Here is a 22,251-nt window from a genome sequence, read left to right as displayed (position 1 = left end):
TGATATAACAATGTTGGGAGCAATTTAGTGAGAACACTGCGTAGGCTACCTTTTTATTATAATTATGTACCAATAAATACTGTTGGCCTATAGGCTTCTTAAAAATTACAGGGTACATATCTTTGCATTTATACATTTTATTTTATTTTTATAGCAAAAGTGCAGGGCCCATATACATAAAGAATCTTAATGCAAAGAGTAGCTCCTAGTGACAAAATTCTAAGAAAATTCTTAGAAATGTGGGCGTTTACTCTTAAAATGAAAGAAAAAATCCTAGTAAAGTAAAAAGTAATTCAGAAAGCATCTTAACCCTTAAAAGAGGTCTTAAGGTCAAAATTGTTAGGAGTACGGACAAGGACTTTTAAGAGGCTTAAGAGTTTCTTTAGCAAAGGAGAAAATTGCAGAAAGACGAAGAGGGAGAAGAAATGTGTTGCAGGCAATAGATGACAATGAGTTTGATACATTAAAACCAACATTCAAACCACCACTTAAATAGACGTGCCAGCAATCAGTGTAATTGGACAGAGTGGATACATTTTTATCATTCTAAGCCAATCAAATACCTTATAGGAAATTAACAGCATGGTAAATAAAAAAAAAAGTATTTATATACACATATATAATGTATGTATGTGTGTGTGTGTGTGAGAGAGAGAGAGAGAGAGAGAGAGAGAGAGAGAGAGCGGTCAAATAGGAAAAATTTAATTTCAAACGAAGGCTTAGAATAAACCCTATACTTAAAATCACTCTTTTTTCCTTTCTTGGACAACCAACCAATCAATCACAGTCTTCAAAAGATTGTGTCATACATAGCAACGGGGTCAACTCCGCCTCCTTACTTAGATGAAAGTTTTTGTCTTTTCCTTACTCAGAGTTGCTCTCAGATCGTTCCCGAATCGCTCTTAAGCTAAGACTTCTATGTAAAAGTTTTTTAAGCTGAATTAAGAGTTCTCTTACGAGAGGTTCTCTCGTATTGCGTAAGCTAGCTTACGCTGCGGGAAAGATTCATCTTTGCTGAGATATTGAAGCCAAAAATTATTTCATAATTTGTATCCATACACAACGCAGTTCCTCTGCGGCAGACCTAGAGCAGGCTAGCTAGCAGCTCATTGGTTCGCTCAGAGAGAACTGCTTAAGCCTATGGGAGAGCGGGGCTGAACCCGCTTCCAATGAGAGGCGCCCGCGCGCTCATTGCGTCATAGCCCGCCAGAATGGGCGTGGCTATAGTGTATATAACAGTCTCTCCCAGGCTTATATGTTGATTCATTTCATCTTCAGCAAGCTGCACGCTTCTGCTGTCCTGAGAAAAGCCGTCGCCGTCGAGAAGGCATCACTCTAGCGAGCTCCCGGACCCTGAAGAAGCCGGCCGTCTTCGCCACCTTCAGCCGCCCTGCAAGCTAGCGCCATCCGACGACTGTATCCTTCTCTTTTCTCTATTTATATCTAAAAGAGCCGAGCGTCTTTTTAAAGATGTCTCGTTTTTCCTGCGGCTCTTGCCGCGCTCATCTCGAGGACGGAGACCGCCATGTCATCTGCGCTCTCTGCCTGGGACTCGAGCACGCAGAACTCGCCCTCGCGGATGGAGGATGCGACTTCTGTGAGAGCCTGCCGTTGTCGTCCCTGCGGGCACGACTTCTGGCAGCAAAATCCGCTCCCGCGCCGCCTTCCTCTTCGCCGCGTAAGAAGAAACGCCGTTCCCAGAGGCCGCCGGAGCCCCCAGCGGAACCATGCGGGCCGCCGCTTCCCGCTTCCCGCTCTCCCTCCCCGCCCCTGCCGGACATACAGTTGCCGCCGAGTGGCCGCTCTGTCGCTTCCGATGACGCCGCGGAGGAGAAGGACTCATGTTCACTGCTCGCATCAGACAGTGAGGAATGGTCATCTCTCGGATCCACGAGAGAGTCGGCGGGGATCCGCGCCGGGATAGAGGAGGAACTAATGCGCCTCCTCTCACAGGCCGTCGAACGCCTCGGTCTCGAGTGGTCTCCTCCACCCGAGCAGGCCCCGAACCGGATGGACGGCAGCTTTTTTCATCGGCGCTCGACCCCCGCGTGTAACCGGGCCGCCCCATTCCTGCCTGAACTTCACACAGAGCTGACGAAGTCCTGGAATGCCCCGCTCTCGGCTAGAAACCGCTCCGATATATCCGCCTCGCTGCGCTCGGTGGACGGAGCCGCCGAAAAAGGTTACTCAGCCATGCCGCCCGTCGAGGACTTGGTCGCCGCACACCTCTGCCCGCCCTCTGCTAGATGGCGCTTTTCCCCCACGCTTCCTTCGAAAGCTTGCAGAGCGACTTCGAGCTTTCATGCTCGCGCCTATGCCGCCGCCGGTCAGGCCGCCGCAGCGCTGCATTCTATGTCTGTCCTCCAAGTATTACAGAGCGATATTCTCCGTGAGTGGGCCGAAAGCGGTAGAAACCCCTCCCCCGCTGTCACGGATCTGAGAAGTGCTACGGACCTCGCCCTTCGCGCCACTAAAGCCGCCGCACAAGCTCTGGGGAGATGCATGGCCAGCCTTTGTGTTGCCGAGAGACACTTATGGCTCACGCTCGCCGACATGGGAGATTCTGAGCGCGCCGCGTTTCTTAACGCGCCCCTCTCCCCGACGGGCCTTTTTGGATCTGCTGTCACGGGAATCGTCGATCGCTTTTCTGAGGTCCAGAAAGCTACTCAGGCGATGAATTTGTTTCTGCCCCGCCGCGCTAGCTCTTCCGCGGGCCGCCCTCGCGAGCCTCCTGCCAGAGCTCCACCACAGCGCCCCCCTCCGCAGACTCAAACAGCCCAGCGCAGACAGGGCGGCCGCCCTCGCTCTCGCTCTGACAGCCGCCGCAGACCGCCGCCCCCACGGGGCCCGCGACCCAAGATCACGCTGAAGCCTGATCATCAGAAGTCTGCCTAGCAAAGTCAAGAAAACGACGGTGCTCTCCCGCTGCGGCCGGACCGCCGTCAAAGCTTCGCCCTCTGCCAGTCCCCGTTATTTCGCCGACTGCTGTAGTGTTGACCGCCACAAACAAGCCGGTGTCCCAGCCCGCTTGCGAGCGACAAAAAGCCGTTTTTACGGCTACCCAGAGAAATCTCAAAAAATGAAAATTTGCCAGTTGTGTAGAAAATGTGCCCACAATCATGTGCTCACCCATACACACAAGCATAACATATCCCGTGTCTCTATCAGAGCCCCATCACATGAAACGGGCACAGCCCGCTCTAATATCAGAGAACATAAACACGCCCACGAGCTCGTGCGCGTGTCCCCTCTCTGCTCGCTCTGTTTCACGGCCCATAGACTCCTCTCTGAGTGCAAATCCCGTTGCCACACACATTCAAAGCGCGCCCACACACTGTGTCCAGCCCGCTATGTACAGCAATCAGGGCGATATAGCCATTCGGCCACTAGCCGCATGCTCCAAAGCGTGGGAAGCCATTCCAGGCATTTCCCCGTGGGTACTAAGCATTATAAAGAACGGCTATCTGCTATAGTTTCGCCGCCGCCCGCCTCGTGCGCGCGCGGCTCGAATCTACTGTCAGCCCGCTGGCCGCCGGCACGCTCCGCTCAGAAATTGCGACGCTGTTGCAAAAGGGCGCCATAGAGAGAGTCCCGCCATCTATGACCGAGTCGGGGTTTTACGGCCGTTATTTTCTGGTTCCCAAGAAAGACGGCGGCCTCAGACCGATTTTAGATCTCAGGTCTTTGAACAAAGTGCTCATGAAAAGACCGTTCAAGATGCTCACTACCAGGAAACTCCTCGCGCAGGTGCGCCAGGGGGACTGGTTCATCTCTCTAGACCTGAAAGACGCCTATTTTCAGATCCAGATAAATCCCCGTCACAGGCCATTCTTACGTTTCGCCTTCGAGGGTCATGTTTATCAATACGCCGTTCTCCCGTTCGGCTTATCCCTGGCGCCCCGCACATTTACGAAGTGCATGGATACGGCGCTCGCCCCCCTGTGGAGCCAGGGGCTGCGCATATTGAATTATCTGGACGACTGGCTGATTTTGGCCCAATCACAGACGGAGCTTCTGTCGCACCGCGCAGTTCTCCTCGACCATCTGAAAACGCTGGGCCTCTCTGTCAACTGGACAAAGAGCTCCCTTCAACCCAGTCAATCGATTTCCTTTCTAGGAATAGATTTGAACTCGGTCACGATGACGGCTCGCCTGTCTACACAGCGCGCGCGCAGTGTACAGCGACTGGCCGCCTCGTTTCAGATGGGCACCCGCTCACCTCTGAAAACTTTTCAGAGGATGCTGGGTTACATGGTCTCAGCCTCCGCTGTGCTTCAGCTGGGCCTTCTGCACATGCGTCCGCTTCAGCTTTGGTTAAACAGCCGTGTACCCCACCGCGCGTGGAACACGGGCCGCCAGCTGATCAGAGTTACGCAGACATGTCTCACGGCGCTGCAGCCATGGACAGTAGCAGAATGGTTTCGACAGGGCGTCACGATGGGGACCTTTTCCCGCCGAAAAGTCATCTCGACAGATGCATCCAACACGGGTTGGGGTGCAGTCTGCGAGGGCTCACCGGCCTTCGGCCATTGGTCGACACAGGAAAGCCCCTTACACATAAACTGTCTGGAAATGCTTGCGGTCGAGAACGCGCTTTCACGCTTCCTCCCGCTCATTCGGGGACACCACGTCCTGATCCGTTCGGACAACATGGCTGTGGTCTCCTATCTCAACCGTCAGGGCGGTGTCAGGTCCAGGAATCTCTTCCTACTGACACACCGCATTTTAGTTTGGTCTCAGAGCCGCCTGCTCTCGCTCAGAGCGATGCATGTGCCGGGCCATCTGAACGACGGTCCAGACATACTGTCCAGGAACCTCATCTCCTCAGGAGAATGGTCCCTGAACACACAAACGGTCCAAATACTGTGGCGGCTATTCGGCAGAGCAGAGGTGGACCTCTTCGCGTCAGAAGAGAACGCTCACTGCCCAATATTTTTCTCAAGGAGCGAGGACGCGCTAGCCCAGGAATGGCCTCGCCGCCCGCTCTATGCATTCCCTCCGATCGCTCTGCTACCACAGGTAATTCAGAGGATCAGGGACACTCCACTCGGTGCTCCTCATAGCCCCGCGTTGGGAGAGTCAGAATTGGGTTCCGGAGCTCACTCAGCTGTCGCAGACAGCCCCGTGGCCCATCCCAGTCAGAGCAGATCTCCTCTCTCAAGCTCGCGGCACGATCTGGCACCCCCATCCACGGCGCTGGGCGCTACATGCATGGGTGATCAACGACTATTCGTCGATTTGCCAGAAGGAGTAAGAAACACTATCATACAGGCTAGAGCACCTTCCACGAGAAGGCTCTATGCGTCTAAATGGTCTGTGTTCTCAAAATGGTGCACAGACAAACATCTGGACCCACGGTCATGCGAGGTGCCGTCTTTGCTTGTTTTCCTTCAAGAGATGCTGGACAAGGGCAGGTCCCCCTCCACTCTCAAGGTTTACGTGGCAGCCGTCGCGGCGTTCTCTGAACCCCGACGCGCTCAGTCCCTGGGCAAAGACGAGTTAGTCATCCGCTTCCTCAGGGGAGCTAAGAGGATGAACCCTCCGCGCTCCGCTTCGGTTCCTATCTGGGATCTTTCTATAGTTCTCGAAGCTATGAAAGCACCCCCGTTCGAACCGCTCGAGTCTGTGGACCTAAAATACCTCTCGCTCAAAACCGTTTTTCTGACGGCTCTGTCCTCAGTAAAACGCGTAGGGGATCTTCACGCGCTCTCATCCAGCGCCGCGTGTCTCGAGTTTGGCCCGAATGATTCTGTTGTCATTCTCAAACCTAGACATGGCTATGTCCCGAAGGCAATTGGTACCCCGTTCAGGGCTCAGATTATTTCCCTATCGGCTCTGCCTTCATCCGATAGTAAGCGCGACGCCTATCTCCTCTGCCCGGTGCGGGCTCTGAGATTGTACACTACGCGCGCTGCCGCGTGCAGACGCGCTGAGCAGCTTTTCGTGTCGTTTGGGGGGCGCACCAAAGGTCTGGCCGCCTCTAAACAGACAATGTCTAGATGGATAGTAGACGCTATCGCCTCTGCTTACGCATCTAAATGCCTGCCCTGCCCTCTGGGCATCAGGGCGCACTCCACTAGAGGCATGGCCTCATCGTGGGCATGGTCCTGTGTAATTTCCATTCATGACATTTGTGTGGCCGCGGGATGGGCCTCCCCGTCCACTTTTGTCAGATTTTACAACTTGGAAGTTCCCGCCTTGCAGGCAAAATTACTAGCTGTCTAATGACCAGCTCCCTAAGAAGCTGCATTACTGGGAGTCCCTCACACAACCGGTTCGCCCCTTGTGCTCTCCTTAAATGCTTATACACTTCATGTGCCCGCTCTGCCGGCCTCATACATGCTTATGTATACACTTCATGTGCCCGCTCTGCCGGCCTCATATTACATTCACTCCACGTTAAAAATCCCCCGGTATCACCCTGGGATTCATGAGTGGATTCATAGCGCGCACGGCGTTGACCAGGTGTTCCCGCAGCGTAAGCTAGCTTACGCAATACGAGAGAACCTCTCGTAAGAGAACGAATCGGTTACCTAACGTAACCTCGGTTCTCTCTAGAAGAGGGAACGAGTATTGCGTTCCCGGCCGTGCTTGCGCTACTAGCGTTTCGCTTCACGCTGAAATAAATCAACATATAAGCCTGGGAGAGACTGTTATATACACCATAGCCACGCCCATTCTGGCGGGCTATGACGCAATGAGCGCGCGGGCGCCTCTCATTGGAAGCGGGTTCAGCCCCGCTCTCCCATAGGCTTAAGCAGTTCTCTCTGAGCGAACCAATGAGCTGCTAGCTAGCCTGCTCTAGGTCTGCCGCAGAGGAACTGCGTTGTGTATGGATACAAATTATGAAATAATTTTTGGCTTCAATATCTCAGCAAAGATGAATCTTTCCCGCAGCGTAAGCTAGCTTACGCAATACTCGTTCCCTCTTCTAGAGAGAACCGAGGTTACGTTAGGTAACCGATTCGTTTTCTGAGAGGATTCTTAGAATCTTTATGAATACGGCCCATGTTGTTACCCCTTTATTCCCCAAACCCTTGTGCATCAATTAAAAAAAGTTACACATAGCTACATAGTGGACAAAAATGTCCACGTCAAAAAACTGTCATACAAATTTGAATCTTGAGAGCACAGACTTAAGTTTGGTATCATTTTAGGGTGCTTTCACACCTGTAGTTCGGTTCCTTTGGTCCCAACTAAGGGCGAAAAATTATACTTTGTATCATTTTCAGGTGTTTTGGTTCCTTTTCACACCACACTGATTGCTCTGGTCCGAATCAGATGATGAGTTGATGAAACGAACCAAAATGCAGTCACGTGACAACATCCACATCACTCGTTGGCCAGAGGTAACTGCACTTCGATTGGTCAGAATCAACGTGCGGGAAAATTCCAGAGCTCCCGGAAGTAAACAAAGAGGAGGAAAATCCGGCAGACAGCGTTTGACTATGGAGAGTCTACGACTGCGTGGGCTGATAGTATCCCTGGTCATAGTATATTACCACTTTAGGCAAACAATTACATTTCATAATGAATCGAGGATGCGGCTTGAACAAAATGTTTTAATGCACTGCACGCGGCGAAGGCGCGCCTCCTCAGAACTCCACGTTTGTCCGCGAGCTGCATGCTAGTGCAAAATGTCAACAAACATTATTCCTCATCCCATAAAACACAGCGCGGCTGACTACGGCAGCTGGTTTAGTCCAAAAATATGCAGTTCTCTGACAGTTGGGTCTGTTCGAGTTCGGATCATGTTCTCACCACAGACGAACCGCTCCAGAGTTCGTTTGAAAGCGTACCGAGACCACCTCTTCGAGGAGGTCTCGGTACGCTTGTTTGGTCCGCTTTTGGTGCGCACCCGAGTGCGATTGCTGCTTTCACACCTACCCAAACGAACCGCACCAATTCGGAAAACGAACTCTAGTGCGATTCAACCGAACTAAACAAGGCAGGTGTGAAAGCACCCTTAAAGAAGACCCATGGCAGATTATTGCTGAAGTAAAAGACAATGTATAGGTTTATGTCAATCCAAAAAAAAGTTATATAGGTTTAAGTTTATGAAAATTATTTATGAACATTATTTTATATAAAATATATATTTTATGAAACAAGTTGAACTCTAAAACGGCTAGAAAATCAAAGCCATAAATCTAAACAAGTTGTGTTACAAATTTGAGGATGATATCTCCAAAAATTAGCTTTCGGTAAGATTTTGTTTGGGCGCAGTAACAGATTTTCCCCATTGGGTGCAGCAAAGCTTCACTGGTGCACACAGTAATTGGAGTTTTTCTCTCTCAAATATTACAAGCGCACAAACACACACACAAACACAATTTTTTTTTATTACACACATACAAACCACACTCAGACATCCATACCAACACACCATATCGTTGCACAATTTATCCAATTGGCTCTAATATGCCGAAGCAGAAAACAACAATAAAGCGAGTATTTGCTTTATAGGCCAAACCTGAAAAAATGGCACCATCTGATAAAAATTAAATTAAAATTTTGAAGCCTTGCCAACAGAATGAAAGCCTCTTAACAAAGATTGCATCATTGTATAGTTAAATGGCACTGGGATTAAAAATGGCAGTTTTAATGGGTTTCAATGGGGCCATTTTTGGCAAAACAATGCTAAGAGGGAGTATTTTGTGTACCTAGTGCAAAATAGATTTTTTTTTAAAGAAAATGGGGTGAAATATTACAATTCCAATAAAAATACACACCTGTGGCAAATTTTATGCAGTTAGCATTAACACAGACAAAGTTATCAAAAACTGAAAAAGCCAAAAATGTCCACAAGGATGCACAAGGGTTAAGTACTTTACACTATAATTACCAAAGGTTACCCTGTAAAATTGCTTTAATTACGCAGTACTTTCCGGGCTGTAATCTAAAGCGTTACCAAGAAATACAGTATTCCCAAACTAAAACATCTTCCCGTGCCATGGGTAACCCTTACGAAAAAGAGGTTTATTCAAGTGTTCTATTATCTTTACTTATTTTAAAGTCCCCGTGAACCGGAAGTTGCAAACGACTTTTCTCCAGTGTTGTGACGTATTTCCGAGAGAAACGGAATACTAAATGAGGCAAAATAGTGGGCGTGGCTTTTTCCCAACTAGCACCTGATTGGATCTAGAAAAGTAGGTGTTTTCATTCAGTCTGTCTACTGTCAGTTGGAGGGGCGTGATTACAGATGTTAAGCAGACACCCAAACCGTCAAACCTACGTCATCAGGCAAGGTCCTCCAACGCAGAGGGGAGGGGAAATTTCAGATTTTGATTAAAGATTACGAAGCCAAAAAATTTTTTTGTGTGGATTGACTTGCATGGATGAATTGTTCACCACAAAACGATCAATTTAGGCAAACAAAGTAAGTATGGTCAATTTTGAATTCATGGGGACTTTAAACTAAAAATAAGAAAGTATAGCTACTTTCAGTGTACATTTTACTTCTCATAAATATACTTTATGTAGCTACTTCTCAGAAATATACTTAAAATTACACTTAAGTGTATACTGATAGAAAAGTCCAAGGGCCTATACTTGTACTCAATCTTTTGATCGAGAGATACTTAAAAGTATAATTAAGTATTCAAAGTATACTTGGCTTATAGTTCTTGCGGTGTCCTTACTTCCAGAACTGTTTTCTGGTAAGATAATGGACCTTGTATTTATTGTAAACCTCTGGCAATGGGCTGATGATGGGTTACATTAAAAAAAAAATATATATTTTATATTAATGATTAAACGTTGAGTTTTCCATCTTGTATTGCTTGAAAGGAATAAGTAAGGTTTAGTGTGTTATTTTTAATAAATAATATCTAAGTTGATCTTTGATCTCAACTGTGATCTCAAACACAAAACAAATGCTAAGGTAATTCTGCACTCATCGAAAGTAGGTCATAGCTCCAAAAAAGTATACAGTTTACAGGATGTGAATCTTCTCTTCACAGTTGTTTTGTTTCCAAATCAGGTGAGCCGTTTCTTTCTTTTGAAGAATATGAAACCGCTGCTGTTCCTTTCATGTCTCTTCGGAGGTAAATTCTACTTTTTTAAAATACATTTTCAGCTTTTGTAAAATAATTTTATACAAATGTATGTAATTGTTGGACTACAAACTTCATTAACTTTTGCTCTGTGTGATGTTTCATTGTTGTAGCACACCTAATCAAATTACTGGATGCAGTGTGTCAGAAGCAGTTTTCTCTGTACATAATTTCAGTCTACGTCCCAGTTGTGTGGTACACTGAAGCTGATGGAACAAAGACAGCATTGCTGATGGCTAAAGATCCCAAAACCCATAAAACTGATGTAATACGTCATGATTGAGCTCGAGCTTGTCTTTATTTTCATATTTTTCAGATTAAATTCTTGTTTTTAATTATTTTAACTTTTCTCTACGTTATTTCCAGCTCAAAACTCCTCAAATTATCAGACAATATAAACCGTGTTCTTCAAAAAGATCAAGTTCAAACTGTGTGCTGCTGTGTTCAGTGGCAAATGCTCCAGATGCTACTCTAACCATGTATAAAGTAGACACTGTATTCTCCGTGAACAAATACACTGATCTCAACATCTCCCTCAGTTTATGTCTGGAGGTGGAAAATCAGGATAAAAACAACTACAGCTGTGTGATCAGCAATCCCACCAGCAACAAAACGAAACATCTGGACATTAGTCGAGACTGTCGGGAATGTAAAGGTAAGTCAGCAGTCATATTAGCATTCATTCACTGAGCTGATCTCCATTATTCATGTTCAGGCATGAAGTAGTGCAAGTTGATTTATGAGCAGATCTATAGCCCTGATAATTCTATTAGACATTTTCTTTTGTCAAGTTTCCATTTTTTGCAAGTTTCTATAGAAAAGGCACTCATTCAGAAACATTTCTGTATATTGTTTTTGACCCAGAATGATTGTAGATCCAGAAGTGTTACAATATTTGTATTCATTATTTAAACAGACAAATAATAGAGGGCATGTAATTATTTTAAGTGATCAGATTCAGCTGTCAATCCTCTTTAGATTAGACGAATATTCATTAAACTGATGAACTGTTTTATATGACCCTGTGATTTTGTGTTTGGTGCTGAGACAGATATATCACAGACACCAGTGTCAGTGATGGAGGGAGATTCTGTCACTCTACCCACTAATATTTCAGAAGTACAGGAGAATGATAACTTAGTGTGGATGTTTGGATGTGGTCATGGTTTACTTGCCCTCGTTGCTGAAATCTTTAATAAAGTTGCATCAGTATCTGACTGTGATGAATTGAGATCCAGGGACAGACTGCAGCTTGACAGTCAAACTGGATCTCTCACCATCAAAAACACCAGCAAAGAAGACGCTGGATTCTATAAACTACTGTTCAACGGTGCAAATCCCAAATGCTGGAGATACGATGTTTCCGTCCATGGTGAGTAAACTGAATAAATCATGTCACAGATGTAAGTAGATTGGTTTTGGTTCTAGTCTGAGTAAGTGTGTGCAGTGCATGAGGAGAGAAATTGGATGAATAAAACAATTTATTCAAAGACTGATAATAGGGCATTAGTGATTATGGATTAGTCATTAGTGATAGACTGCAATCTATAGCAGAGTTTTTCAGTGAATCTGCGAACAATGGAAACTAATCTACACTTTTGTTTAACAAACTTCTGTTCCCCAGCTCATCTACCTGTTCCTGTCATCACCAATAACTCTTTACAATGTTCATCATCATCAGAGTCCAGATGTTCACTGGTGTGTTCAGTGTGGAATGTGAGTGATGTGACTCTCTCCTGGTACAAAGGAATCAGTGTATTGTCCAGCATCAGTGTGTCTAAACACAACAACAGCATCTCTTTATGTCTGGAGGTGGAATATCAGGATAACAACACATACAGCTGTGTGATCTACAATCCCATCAGAAACCAGACCACACATCTGGACAACATCAAGGAACTCTGTCCAGGTTTGCCTGGAGTTGATATTAGTGTGTATTTACTAAACTGATTGGTAACAATTCATTTTGCAGTACGTGCACTTAAGTGTACTTACAGTGTACTTACCTAAGAAAGTGGCTAATATAAGGTAAGTACATGGGTTGAGGTTAGGTTTAGGGGTTGGTTCAGGGTTAGTACCTAGTTATTACCCAGTTATTGTAATTACTATAATAAGTACAAAGTATGTACATGGGGAACAGGACTGTAAAATGAAGTGCTACCAACTGATCTATGTCAATAATTTCCAGGTACATCATTAACAGCTGCTATTTTCTCTTGATCTATCGGCAACTCGTAAATAGTGTAAGATAGCATGTTCATTAGTTAAAAGTTTGGACACTCCATTCTTTGTATGCCAATTTTACACATTTTAAAACACGTGTTACAACACTTGTTAATCAATCAGTATTTTTTTACATGATTATCAAGCATTTTGACACAAGGCTTTAGATGGAACTAAATAGAACCTGTTTATCCTAGAGAACACAATGAACAACTTTTTTTTAATTCCAAGCCATTAGATAGTGAGGATGAGCCTATTGAAATTAAACTTTAGATATGCAAAGACAGTGCACTCAGATTATTTATGAATGGGAGAAAAAACAACCTTCTAAACAAAAGAGCCGATGGCCAAAAGAGTGCAACAGTCTGAAAAGTTCCAAATCGCAGTACATTTAACGCACACTAAGTCCACACTCATATTTTAAGGGGACATTGTGTAAGAATTACTCCCATCTAACGGTGAAATTGTATTTTGCATTCAAACGAATTGTGCTCTCCAGCGCCTCGCTTATGTACCAAAAAGCTATGACAGGATTAATTCTAATAGCACTTCGTCAAGTTTTCCTTCGGGTGAACAGGTTTGTTATTTCAAACAAACTGCAACTTTACAGTATGAATTAGTGACTGTGAAAAACATGTGAAATACTATTGTAATTAGTATTTATGCTTCTTTATTCGTTATATTTTCTGAAGTACGTGCATTGTTAGATTAGATATCATCATCATCATCATCAGATGATTCAACAGTAGGTAGAGGAAGAGGGACAGGACAGAGAGGCAGTGGATCAGTAGCCGCGTTTCCACTGTCAGGCCAGTGCGAGCCAGGGCTTTAAACGGGCCGTGCCGGGCTTATAGCCTCAGGCCAGTGCGAGCCAGGGCTTTAAACGGGCCGTGCCGGGCTTATAGCCTCAGGCCAGTGCGAGCCAGGGCTTTAAACGGGCCGTGCCGGGCTTATAGCCTCAGGCCAGTGCGAGCCAGGGCTTTAAATGGGCAGTGCCGGGCTAATAGCCTCAGGCCAGTGCGAGCCAGGGCTTTAAACGGGCCCTGCCGGGCTAATAGCCTCAGGCCAGTGCGAGCCAGGGCTTTAAACGGGCCGTGCCGGGCTTATAGCCTCAGGCCAGTGCGAGCCAGGGCTTTAAACGGGCAGTGCCGGGCTAATAGCCTCAGGCCAGTGCGAGCCAGGGCTTTAAACGGCCCGTGCCGGGCTAATAGCCTCAGGCCAGTGCGAGCCAGGGCTTTAAACGGGCAGTGCCGGGCTAATAGCCTCAGGCCAGTGCGAGCCAGGGCTTTAAACGGCCCGTGCCGGGCTTATAGCCTCAGGCCAGTGCGAGCCAGGGCTTTAAACGGGCAGTGCCGGGCTAATAGCCTCAGGCCAGTGCGAGCCAGGGCTTTAAACGGCCCGTGCCGGGCTAATAGCCTCAGGCCAGTGCGAGCCAGGGCTTTAAATGGGCAGTGCCGGGCTTATAGCCTCAGGCCAGTGCGAGCCAGGGCTTTAAACGGGCAGTGCCGGGCTAATAGCCTCAGGCCAGTGCGAGCCAGGGCTTTAAACGGGCAGTGCCGGGCTAATAGCCTCAGGCCAGTGCGAGCCAGGGCTTTAAACGGGCCGTGCCGGGCTTATAGCCTCAGGCCAGTGCGAGCCAGGGCTTTAAACGGGCAGTGCCGGGCTAATAGCCTCAGGCCAGTGCGAGCCAGGGCTTTAAACGGCCCGTGCCGGGCTAATAGCCTCGGATAAAATAAAAACATGATTGTGATAGCCTTTATGATTGGTCTGATTTCTTCAAACGTTCACCATGTTTTTTTACTATGCGTAAAGTTATCTTCAAGCGTTTACTATGGTAATGGTTAGCGCGCATATAACGTTAGTCTTTTGCATCGCGTATAAATATTTCTACCTTATATGGTGATCAGAATCCAGATCGGATCACAAACAGAAGGCATTCAAAAATGAAAGTGAGTTAAATTATTTTAAAAGTCTTTAATGCTGACAGAATCATCCAGCGCTGTCGATTAGGCGAGGAGGTGGACGACGAGGAAGAGGAGGAGAGCGAGAGTCAATACCACGACGACAAAGATGCCCGGCAGCTTCAAGAGACGATCTTGATAGAATTGAAAGTTTCCAAAGGCAGAGAAGAGAAGCAATGTAGCCTTTTAAACTTGCCGGGTCAGTGACAAGCGCCTCTCACTGCTCTGCTCCTCAGTTTCTGCTGCTTTCAGTCACGTGACGCTGGCTCTGAACGAAAACGTGTTGTGGAAATGCGTTGGCGTACTTTTTGTCCCTCTCTGCTATTATAGTTTTCAAGATGGCGGAACTACATGGAAGCTTCCGTGGGCCTACCCGTCCCATGTATATAAAGATTATAAATTCTTCGTTTACGAGGATAAGTCAGATAATTGGCAGAGGTATTTGTACACCATTGAGGACATATTTATGAATAAAAATATTGATTTTAGATAATAAAATACCTAAAAAATTACACATAGTCCCTTTAAGGCTAAGCGTATACTGTCATTCATCATGTTCTCCAAGTTCATGACAAGTCTAGAAAAGCTTTCCAGTGCAAGATAAATTAATTAGATGTTACATATAATTTGGTTGTAAACGTAAAGTGTTATACATTTTAGTGGTGCTGAGACTGCAGAGATTGTGTAGTTTGTAAAACTTTTGAAAGTGAAGGACCACAATCATGCAATCTGGTTAAGTGTGTGTCCCATTGAGTTAACAAAAATCTAAAGACTCTTGCTGTCTTCATGCCCACGTGAACAATGTGAGTATTGTGGACAGGCCCTTTGTGTCCTTTTCAAGACATCTACTGGTCAATAATGGTTAAAGGTATTCACTGTTATGTTAATTTGTAGATAGTGATAGTGATAAAGATAGTGTATTCTTGGTTCCTATAAATGCTGTTTTTTTATTATTTAGTATTTGATGTTGCTTTTGTATCTTTCTTGAAATCAGTTTGGCAGGATTCATTTACACTAATTACTGTTTTCTTTTTGTTCATTCCAGTCCCGGGCAATGATCACATTCCGCCATGGGTGTATATTGTTGTTGGTGGTGTTCTTCTTGGTCTTGTTGTTATCTGTTTATACAAGTCTTATAAAGCAAGACAAATGGGCAAGTTTTACATATACAGCTGATACGAGTCTTCTCTGCAGAAGTATCTTTTGCATTTACCACTTTTATTTACCAATATTTATTCACTTTCGTAATTTTAGTTTTATGTTATAGCATTATCACATTTCAACATAAAAAAAAATTCACACAGAAAAAAAGAGGTGTTCAAATTGTACCTTTATGGGTACAACAGCTTGTCACTGTGGCAGTACCCTTAAAAGGACATATTTGTACTAGTACTATTTGTACATATTAGTATAGCTTAAAGTAAAAGTACGTACCTTAAGGTATGAACCTTAAAGTTACAAAGATGTCCTTTTAAGGGTCCTGCCCCAGTATCAAGCTGTTGTACCCCTAAAGGTACAATTGTTCCACATATTTTTCCTGTTGCATTCAAAAAAAGTACTAGATTGTGACGAGTTTATGCATCAATGAAAATCATTTATTTCTTTTTCACAGAGGCAGCCGGAGGTGGCTCACCTAACGCTGGTGAAAAGAATTATTTGAATCAAGATTCATCCTTCAGAAAAACAGCGGAATCTGTCCTTTAAATAATAAACTGTATGCTGTAAATAGTTACAGTGACTTTTTCCTCCCATGCCATTTCCCAAGAAAACATCAGGATTTATCAAACAAAAACGTCAGAACATAGGCTCACTATTGGCCAGCATCACACACATGACCAGCATTAGAGAATGACATGGAAGAGAAGAGATGGTTAAATAAAGTCGTTAATTTTTGGGGTTTTACGCACAAAACGTTTTCTTGTTGCTTGATAAACTGAAGGTTGAGCCACTGTAGTCACTTGGGCTATTTTAACGATGACTTTACTAACTTTTCTGGCCTGGCAGACATCAATTACTTGCAGCCTGAATGAGTGAACCTATGGTCATCTAACCAGTGGTGTGTTTCAGGTTGGCTCAAGAGGCTCTTGTTTTTTAATATTTAATATTTTTGTTTTTTTATGAGATGTTGGTAAGCATGCATTTTTGATTATTGTTATTTTATTACATGCATGATTGTACAGCACAGGCAACGTTCTATGTTTATATTGTTATCTTTAAAGGGGTCATATAATGCCATTTTTGTACAAGCTAATATGATTCTTTAGAGTCTAAATTAAAACTTTGTAATTTACTTTAATTAAAAATTCTCATTAGTATTGTAAGAAAACACTTATTTTACCTGGTCAAAAACAGCTCTGTTTTTAGCACGCCGTTTCAGTGCATATGCCTTTAAATGATAATGAGCTTTGCTCACCCCGCCTCTCTGTTCTGTGTACACCGTTTGTAACACAATAACCATAACGCGTTGTTCATTATAGACGTGGGATTAGGAATTATATTGAGAACGTCATACATAGAAAACATGCCGTAATGTACCCTGAGTGTAAACCTTAGACGCATTCATTGTGAAGAGTGCATCTAGCGATTTGCAAAGATTAATATAAATATTAAAGATTAATAAAATGTTACACTCACCTCAGTTATTTTGGAGGTTCAGCAAGAACACGGATAGTTGGTACCGGTCCAGGAGCAGCTTCTTAGCAAATCCAGCTTTATACTGACCCTCGTTTATAAAGCAGTCTGGTGTGAAATGATTCGCACATGAGAGCATTGACGTTGCTCGTGGGGAATATTCCCTTCGAAAACAAACTCAGCCACTGCGTCTTCAGCGGTTCTGATTTAGGAACATTAAAATGACTGCTGTGTTCGTTATTACACCCAAGAACAGAACACCACAATCGCTTAGACGCCATTCTGCTCATAGACAGTGTTCCAGCATATCAACAATGACCGCGCCGGTCCGCGCAGACTATGATTGACAGCTGGCTCACGAGCGAGGGCGGGTCTGTGTTGAAACGCGGCTGTCAATCATCAATCGCGGGAGGGGCGTCCGACCGTGTGACGTCACACGGTCGAACGGCTTGATTTGAGGCAGGGGAAAACATATAAGGAGATTAAAACAAAAACACTGGATGGATTTTTATCATTTTATGATGTTTGTGTACAGGCACTGCCAACACACATTTCAGTACAATCAACTTGTAAAAGTGCATGTACCATTATATGACCCCTTTAAATAAACAAAGCATGTAACTATTACTTTTAAGTAATTGAAATAATTTCAATAATCCATATAAATAAAGATTTGTGTTTGTGTGCATCTTGATGTGTTACATTGTTACTTATTTTGTGCCCCATTTCCTAGTTGACTGTATAACTCAATTTTATAAATGAATTGCTTGTCCTAAATGCTGTTTTTTTATCTCTTGTAATTTTCTAGAGCCTCTTTAACTTGCAAAAATCCTGTAACTCCTGTAAAAATACACAATCCTATAATTTAAAATGCACTCTGTAAGAAATAAATACCGTAAAATACATTTATTCATTTTGCAGATGCTTTTTGTCCAAAGCGACTTACAAATGAGGAAACAGCGTGCATTCATCGTGCAGAGGCAAATAAACAACGGAAGTGCTCAAAATACAAAGTTTCAGACATTGCTTAGAGTATAATCTAGAATGGTAAGGGATTAAAGGAAAGTGAAAGAATAGATTTTTTTCTTTTGATGATGATGTTGTGATTAAGAGATGAGTTTTCAGTTTTCATTTGAATGTCATGGGATTTTGCATTCCGAATGAAGGCGGGGAGATCATTCCACCAGCAAGGAATCGTGATTTTTTTTTTTTTTGATGGTTCCACCAGCCGCCAATAAGGTCATAGATCCAGATAGGCTTCTGGTAGGGATGTAGACTCATAATGGTGAGTAGAAGTAGGAGGGAGCTGAGTCAATGGTAGATCTGTAAGCAAGCGTCAATGCCTTGAACTTGATGCGAGCAGCGAGTGGTAGCCAGTGCAGAGAGATGAACAGAGGAGTGACGTGGGCCCTTTTGTTGTCGTTGAAGACGAGAAGAGCTGCAGTGTTCTGGATCATTTGAGGTTTAGTTGCACATGATGGAAGTCCAGCCAGAAGAGCATTGCAGTAATCAAGCTTAGAGATGACCAGGGCCTGGTCGAGAAGTTGTGTTGCATGCCCAGTTAGGAAAGGCCTGATCTTCCTGATGTTCCAGTGCAAACCTGCATGAGCGAACTGTCATTGTATTCCATAATAATATGTAATTACCTTCATTATTTCATCTTTTGTAGTGTTCTATTTTTTAATTTGAATTTTCAAAATGTTTTAGAATTCCAACTTTTCTTTTAAGTTTTTTTTTTTTTCTTGTTTGTAATTACATTTACATTTATGCATTTGGCAGACACTTTTATCCGAAGCGACTTACATTGCATTTCAAGGTACACTTTTATATTCTTATCAGTTCTTGTTTTCCTGGGAATCGAATCCAAGCGTTGCAAGCGCCAACGCTCTACTGCTATAGGAAAGCTTCACAATGAAACCACGATTATAGCCTAATGTTTGTTGTTTCGATATTTTGCAACAGTTTGGCTCTGTTCATCTGTCATTTCTGTCTGCTTCAGGTGTTTATACAGATGTAATCAAGTCAGTATTCACAAAGGAAGAAGAATCCGTCAGTCTAGACACTCGTGTTACAGTAATAAATCATCACATAATATGGAGGTTTGGATCAAAACATGCAAACATTGATTGCTGCCATTTATTCAGTATCATTTATTCAATAATACTAAATCTAATCATGTAAATTCTGAGTTTTTCAAAATCAGACTACGGATAATCTTTAAAACGGGATCTCTGACCATCAAAAACATCAGATTATCTAAATAATGTCATTCCACTTCCTCCAGCAAAGTGTAATCAATATTTACATTTATGCATTTGGTAGACGCTTTTATCCAAAGCACATTGCATTTCAAGGTACACATTTATACATTATTATCAGTTCGGGAAGATCGTCAGTGTCCAGACGTTCACTGGTGTGTTCAGTTTTGAATGTGAGTCATGTGACTCTCTCCTGGTACAAAGGAATCAATGCATTGCACTTTCTGTTCATTACAGATCAGCAGTTACTGCTCATATTGATACCTGTTTGTGTATTTGTTATTTTTGGTGTAATTTTGGCTATATATCTGATATCCAAGAAATGTAGACGAGTACAACAAGAAGGAACGTATTACCTGTAATGAGCCTTTAAGTTTAAATGAATATCTCAAATACCACAATGGCACAATCATAATTAAAATTAGTTGAACTTTATTACGGCTTACGTTTTCTCCTATATTTTACTATCTGTTTGCCTTCTGGACCATTAGTTTTACTAATACATTTTGTGTAACATCATCATACAGTATATTGATATATTCATACAACAGTAAATACTGAAATGTGCTGATCAAATTTTTAAAATATGAATGACAAGATTGGGGAATATTTTAAGCCATTCTAAAGCAGTGACACTGAGAAGGGAAAAGTCCACCTCTGTGTTTGTGTTTTGTTTAGTTCAGTGTAAATTTGTGTTTCATCTCTATTTAATTTTACACAATGGTAAAGGTCTGTGTAACACATAATGTAATGCTCACTAAAGTTCACTTAATTTGTTCAAATGACGTTTGCATGAATGAACGAATGACACTTTTATGTGTTTTTATGTAGAAGGATACGTCACCTCAGAGAACATTCCCGCTAGTTTTTTGCTAGCTTCAGCCCAACACATATTATTTTCACGTCCATGTTGTTTAAATAGCAAATGCATTTGAGCCCATTTGTGCATCCATGGGCTGCTGGTCTGAAAACCAGGTGTTGTGGTGCATTGTGCCAACAGATCTCTAACAAAGCCATTCCATGCGATGCTGTGTCTCACCACTCAAGGATCATGAACAAAACCATTATTGTAACAAAACTTGGTAAATATGTATATCATGAGCATGAGTATAAATGTGAAATTGGATGCCATTTGGACAAAAACATTACTAAATAGAGGTTAAAAATACAACACTTATTGTTTTATATGACAAGTGATAAAAAAATGTATCTTAGACTGATATGTCAGTGTATGTATCAGTTTTAACTGAATAATTTAAACACATTTCTGCTGAGGCCGTTACTGACAGATATCATGCAGGACACAGAGACACATTTTGGAAACTTTCAACAAAGTTCATGTTGAGACACTGGCTTCTCTTTTTCTCCTGATTAAATCTCCTGCCCAGACTTGAGACCTGATTGCTTTTCACGACAGAGCGCCAACAAAGCCAAGCAAATGTCTTGTCTGGGCTTGTGATTGTCCTGGGAAAGAACAAATGAATGTGTATAACGCGTTAAGACGAACAGTGTCCCCAGTTGGGATTTGTTTTAAACATTTGAAAATTGTGTTTATAATATACCAACGCTATCTCACGACCAATTGGTACGAGTGAGTAAGATTTGTCTGAACCCCAGTGATGGGTAGGTTTAGGGGCGGGGTCAGGGGTATCTCATTCAAACGAATAGGGTTACTCGTAAAATATGTACGATTTAGCAAAAATTAGCTATGCGCCTTGAATATACAATATCAGTGTTTCTATATCTCCAGTGTTTTATTACTCATCTCATCATTTATGGCTCTGGTGATTTGTCTCAAAAAACCTGTATGTTTAACTTGCAGTAAAAAAAAAAGTAACTTACTAAAATGCAGTAAGTAAAACTAGTAAAACAGTTGGCTAAATAAACTTAACTGCACTTAGGCAGTTTTAAGAGTTTTACTATTAATATATTTGCAGGACATCAGTTCATAGGCTACTTGATACAATATCAAAAACATCAATATTAAATACTTCATTGGAGATGTACTACTAATTTTATAATAAATTAGTATAGAGCTCTACTAATTTAGAGCCTAGAGCTCCTCCTGTCTGATTTTAGGGGAAAATTGGGTCAATTGGAGACGTCCAAAAGATTTTTTTAGGCATGTTGAAAGAACACCACAGACACAGTACACTCTACATGGGGAAATATCACAGTATACAATTCAATTCAATTCAAATTTATTTGTATAGCGCTTTTCACAATACATATTGTTTCAAAGCAGCTTTACAGAAAGTGCATTTCATAAATGTACATTAAAAAAACACACTGTAAAAAGTAATTGTTGATTCTACTTAAGAAAAACTAGTGAATTTAACTTACTTTGAAAACTCAGTTGATTTAAAGCTGCAGTCCGGAACTTTTCCTCTTTGTCGCCATCTCTCTGTTCGAAATCTGTAACTGCAGTGATTCGCGGAATTATTATCTTTACGTGGGTTGTAAATCGGCATGAAACAGCGCGGATGAACACAGTGTTTTGAGGCGAGTGCTGCTGTCAGTCACCGCGCTGTGTGGATACTGGCATACAGAATCACAGATTCACTTTTTGAAAGTTTGACCAACATAAGAATTTTCATAAGAAAATGTCTTCTGAACAAGTAAGTAAAATCCATTTTTGTTCTGACCAACTAAGGGGGAAAAAGCATTCGACATGATAAGCTTCGTTAGATTTAATCAACATGATTTACAGCAACCGTGCAAATTATAGCCTACTTTGTTCTCAAATTGTTCATGTTAACAACATCAGCATTGCGTGACTAATGTTAAATTTAATGTGTTTTATGGTTACCTGCGTAGTTCAGAATTCATATTCTCCATAATAGCAAAACGAGAAATGCACAACAAAGGAAACTCCATAACTGTGTGAATTAAGAAAACGTACTGTTACACGATTGAACTATTGAAATGTCTTACTTGTTCAGCAGAAAAAAAGCCGTCTCTTCTTCTGTTTTGAACCCCTTCAAAACACGGAGTTCACGCACTTTTCAAAAGCCCCGCCGATGTTTAAATCCTTGTGTTCGCATGAGACGGTTTCTTTCTCTTTCTCTAGCCACCTTAAATCCGAAGTACGAAGTCTTTTGGGTTTTATAACTGCTGAATCTC

At 43.1% G+C, this 22,251-nt stretch overlaps 1 protein-coding gene and 1 long non-coding RNA gene across 2 annotated transcripts in view; both read left to right on the top strand.

The window, feature by feature from the left end:
- Positions 1 to 9,969: 9,969 nt before the first annotated feature.
- LOC130077307 (uncharacterized) lies at positions 9,970 to 11,189 on the top strand. The gene is made up of 3 exons (XR_008805730.1): positions 9,970 to 10,046; positions 10,169 to 10,710; positions 11,107 to 11,189. It is a non-coding gene; the product is annotated as an uncharacterized LOC130077307 (long non-coding RNA).
- A 12-nt stretch (positions 11,190 to 11,201) lies between these two features.
- The window catches only part of LOC130077323 (SLAM family member 5-like), a 72,835-nt gene continuing 61,785 nt past the window's right edge, over positions 11,202 to 22,251 (top strand). The window contains exons 1-2 of the mRNA XM_056242526.1: positions 11,202 to 11,427; positions 11,680 to 11,964. Coding sequence (XP_056098501.1) covers positions 11,202 to 11,427; positions 11,680 to 11,964 — 511 coding nt within the window. The remainder of the gene's footprint in view (positions 11,428 to 11,679; positions 11,965 to 22,251) is intronic.

The sequence above is a fragment of the Rhinichthys klamathensis genome, unplaced genomic scaffold (assembly GCF_029890125.1).
Source record: "Rhinichthys klamathensis goyatoka isolate OS25496 unplaced genomic scaffold, OSU_Roscu_1.1 h1tg000727l_1, whole genome shotgun sequence".
Taxonomy (NCBI): domain Eukaryota; kingdom Metazoa; phylum Chordata; class Actinopteri; order Cypriniformes; family Leuciscidae; genus Rhinichthys; species Rhinichthys klamathensis.
The sequence above is the reverse complement of the archived record's forward strand: the minus strand, read 5'-3'. Positions and strand labels throughout refer to the sequence as shown.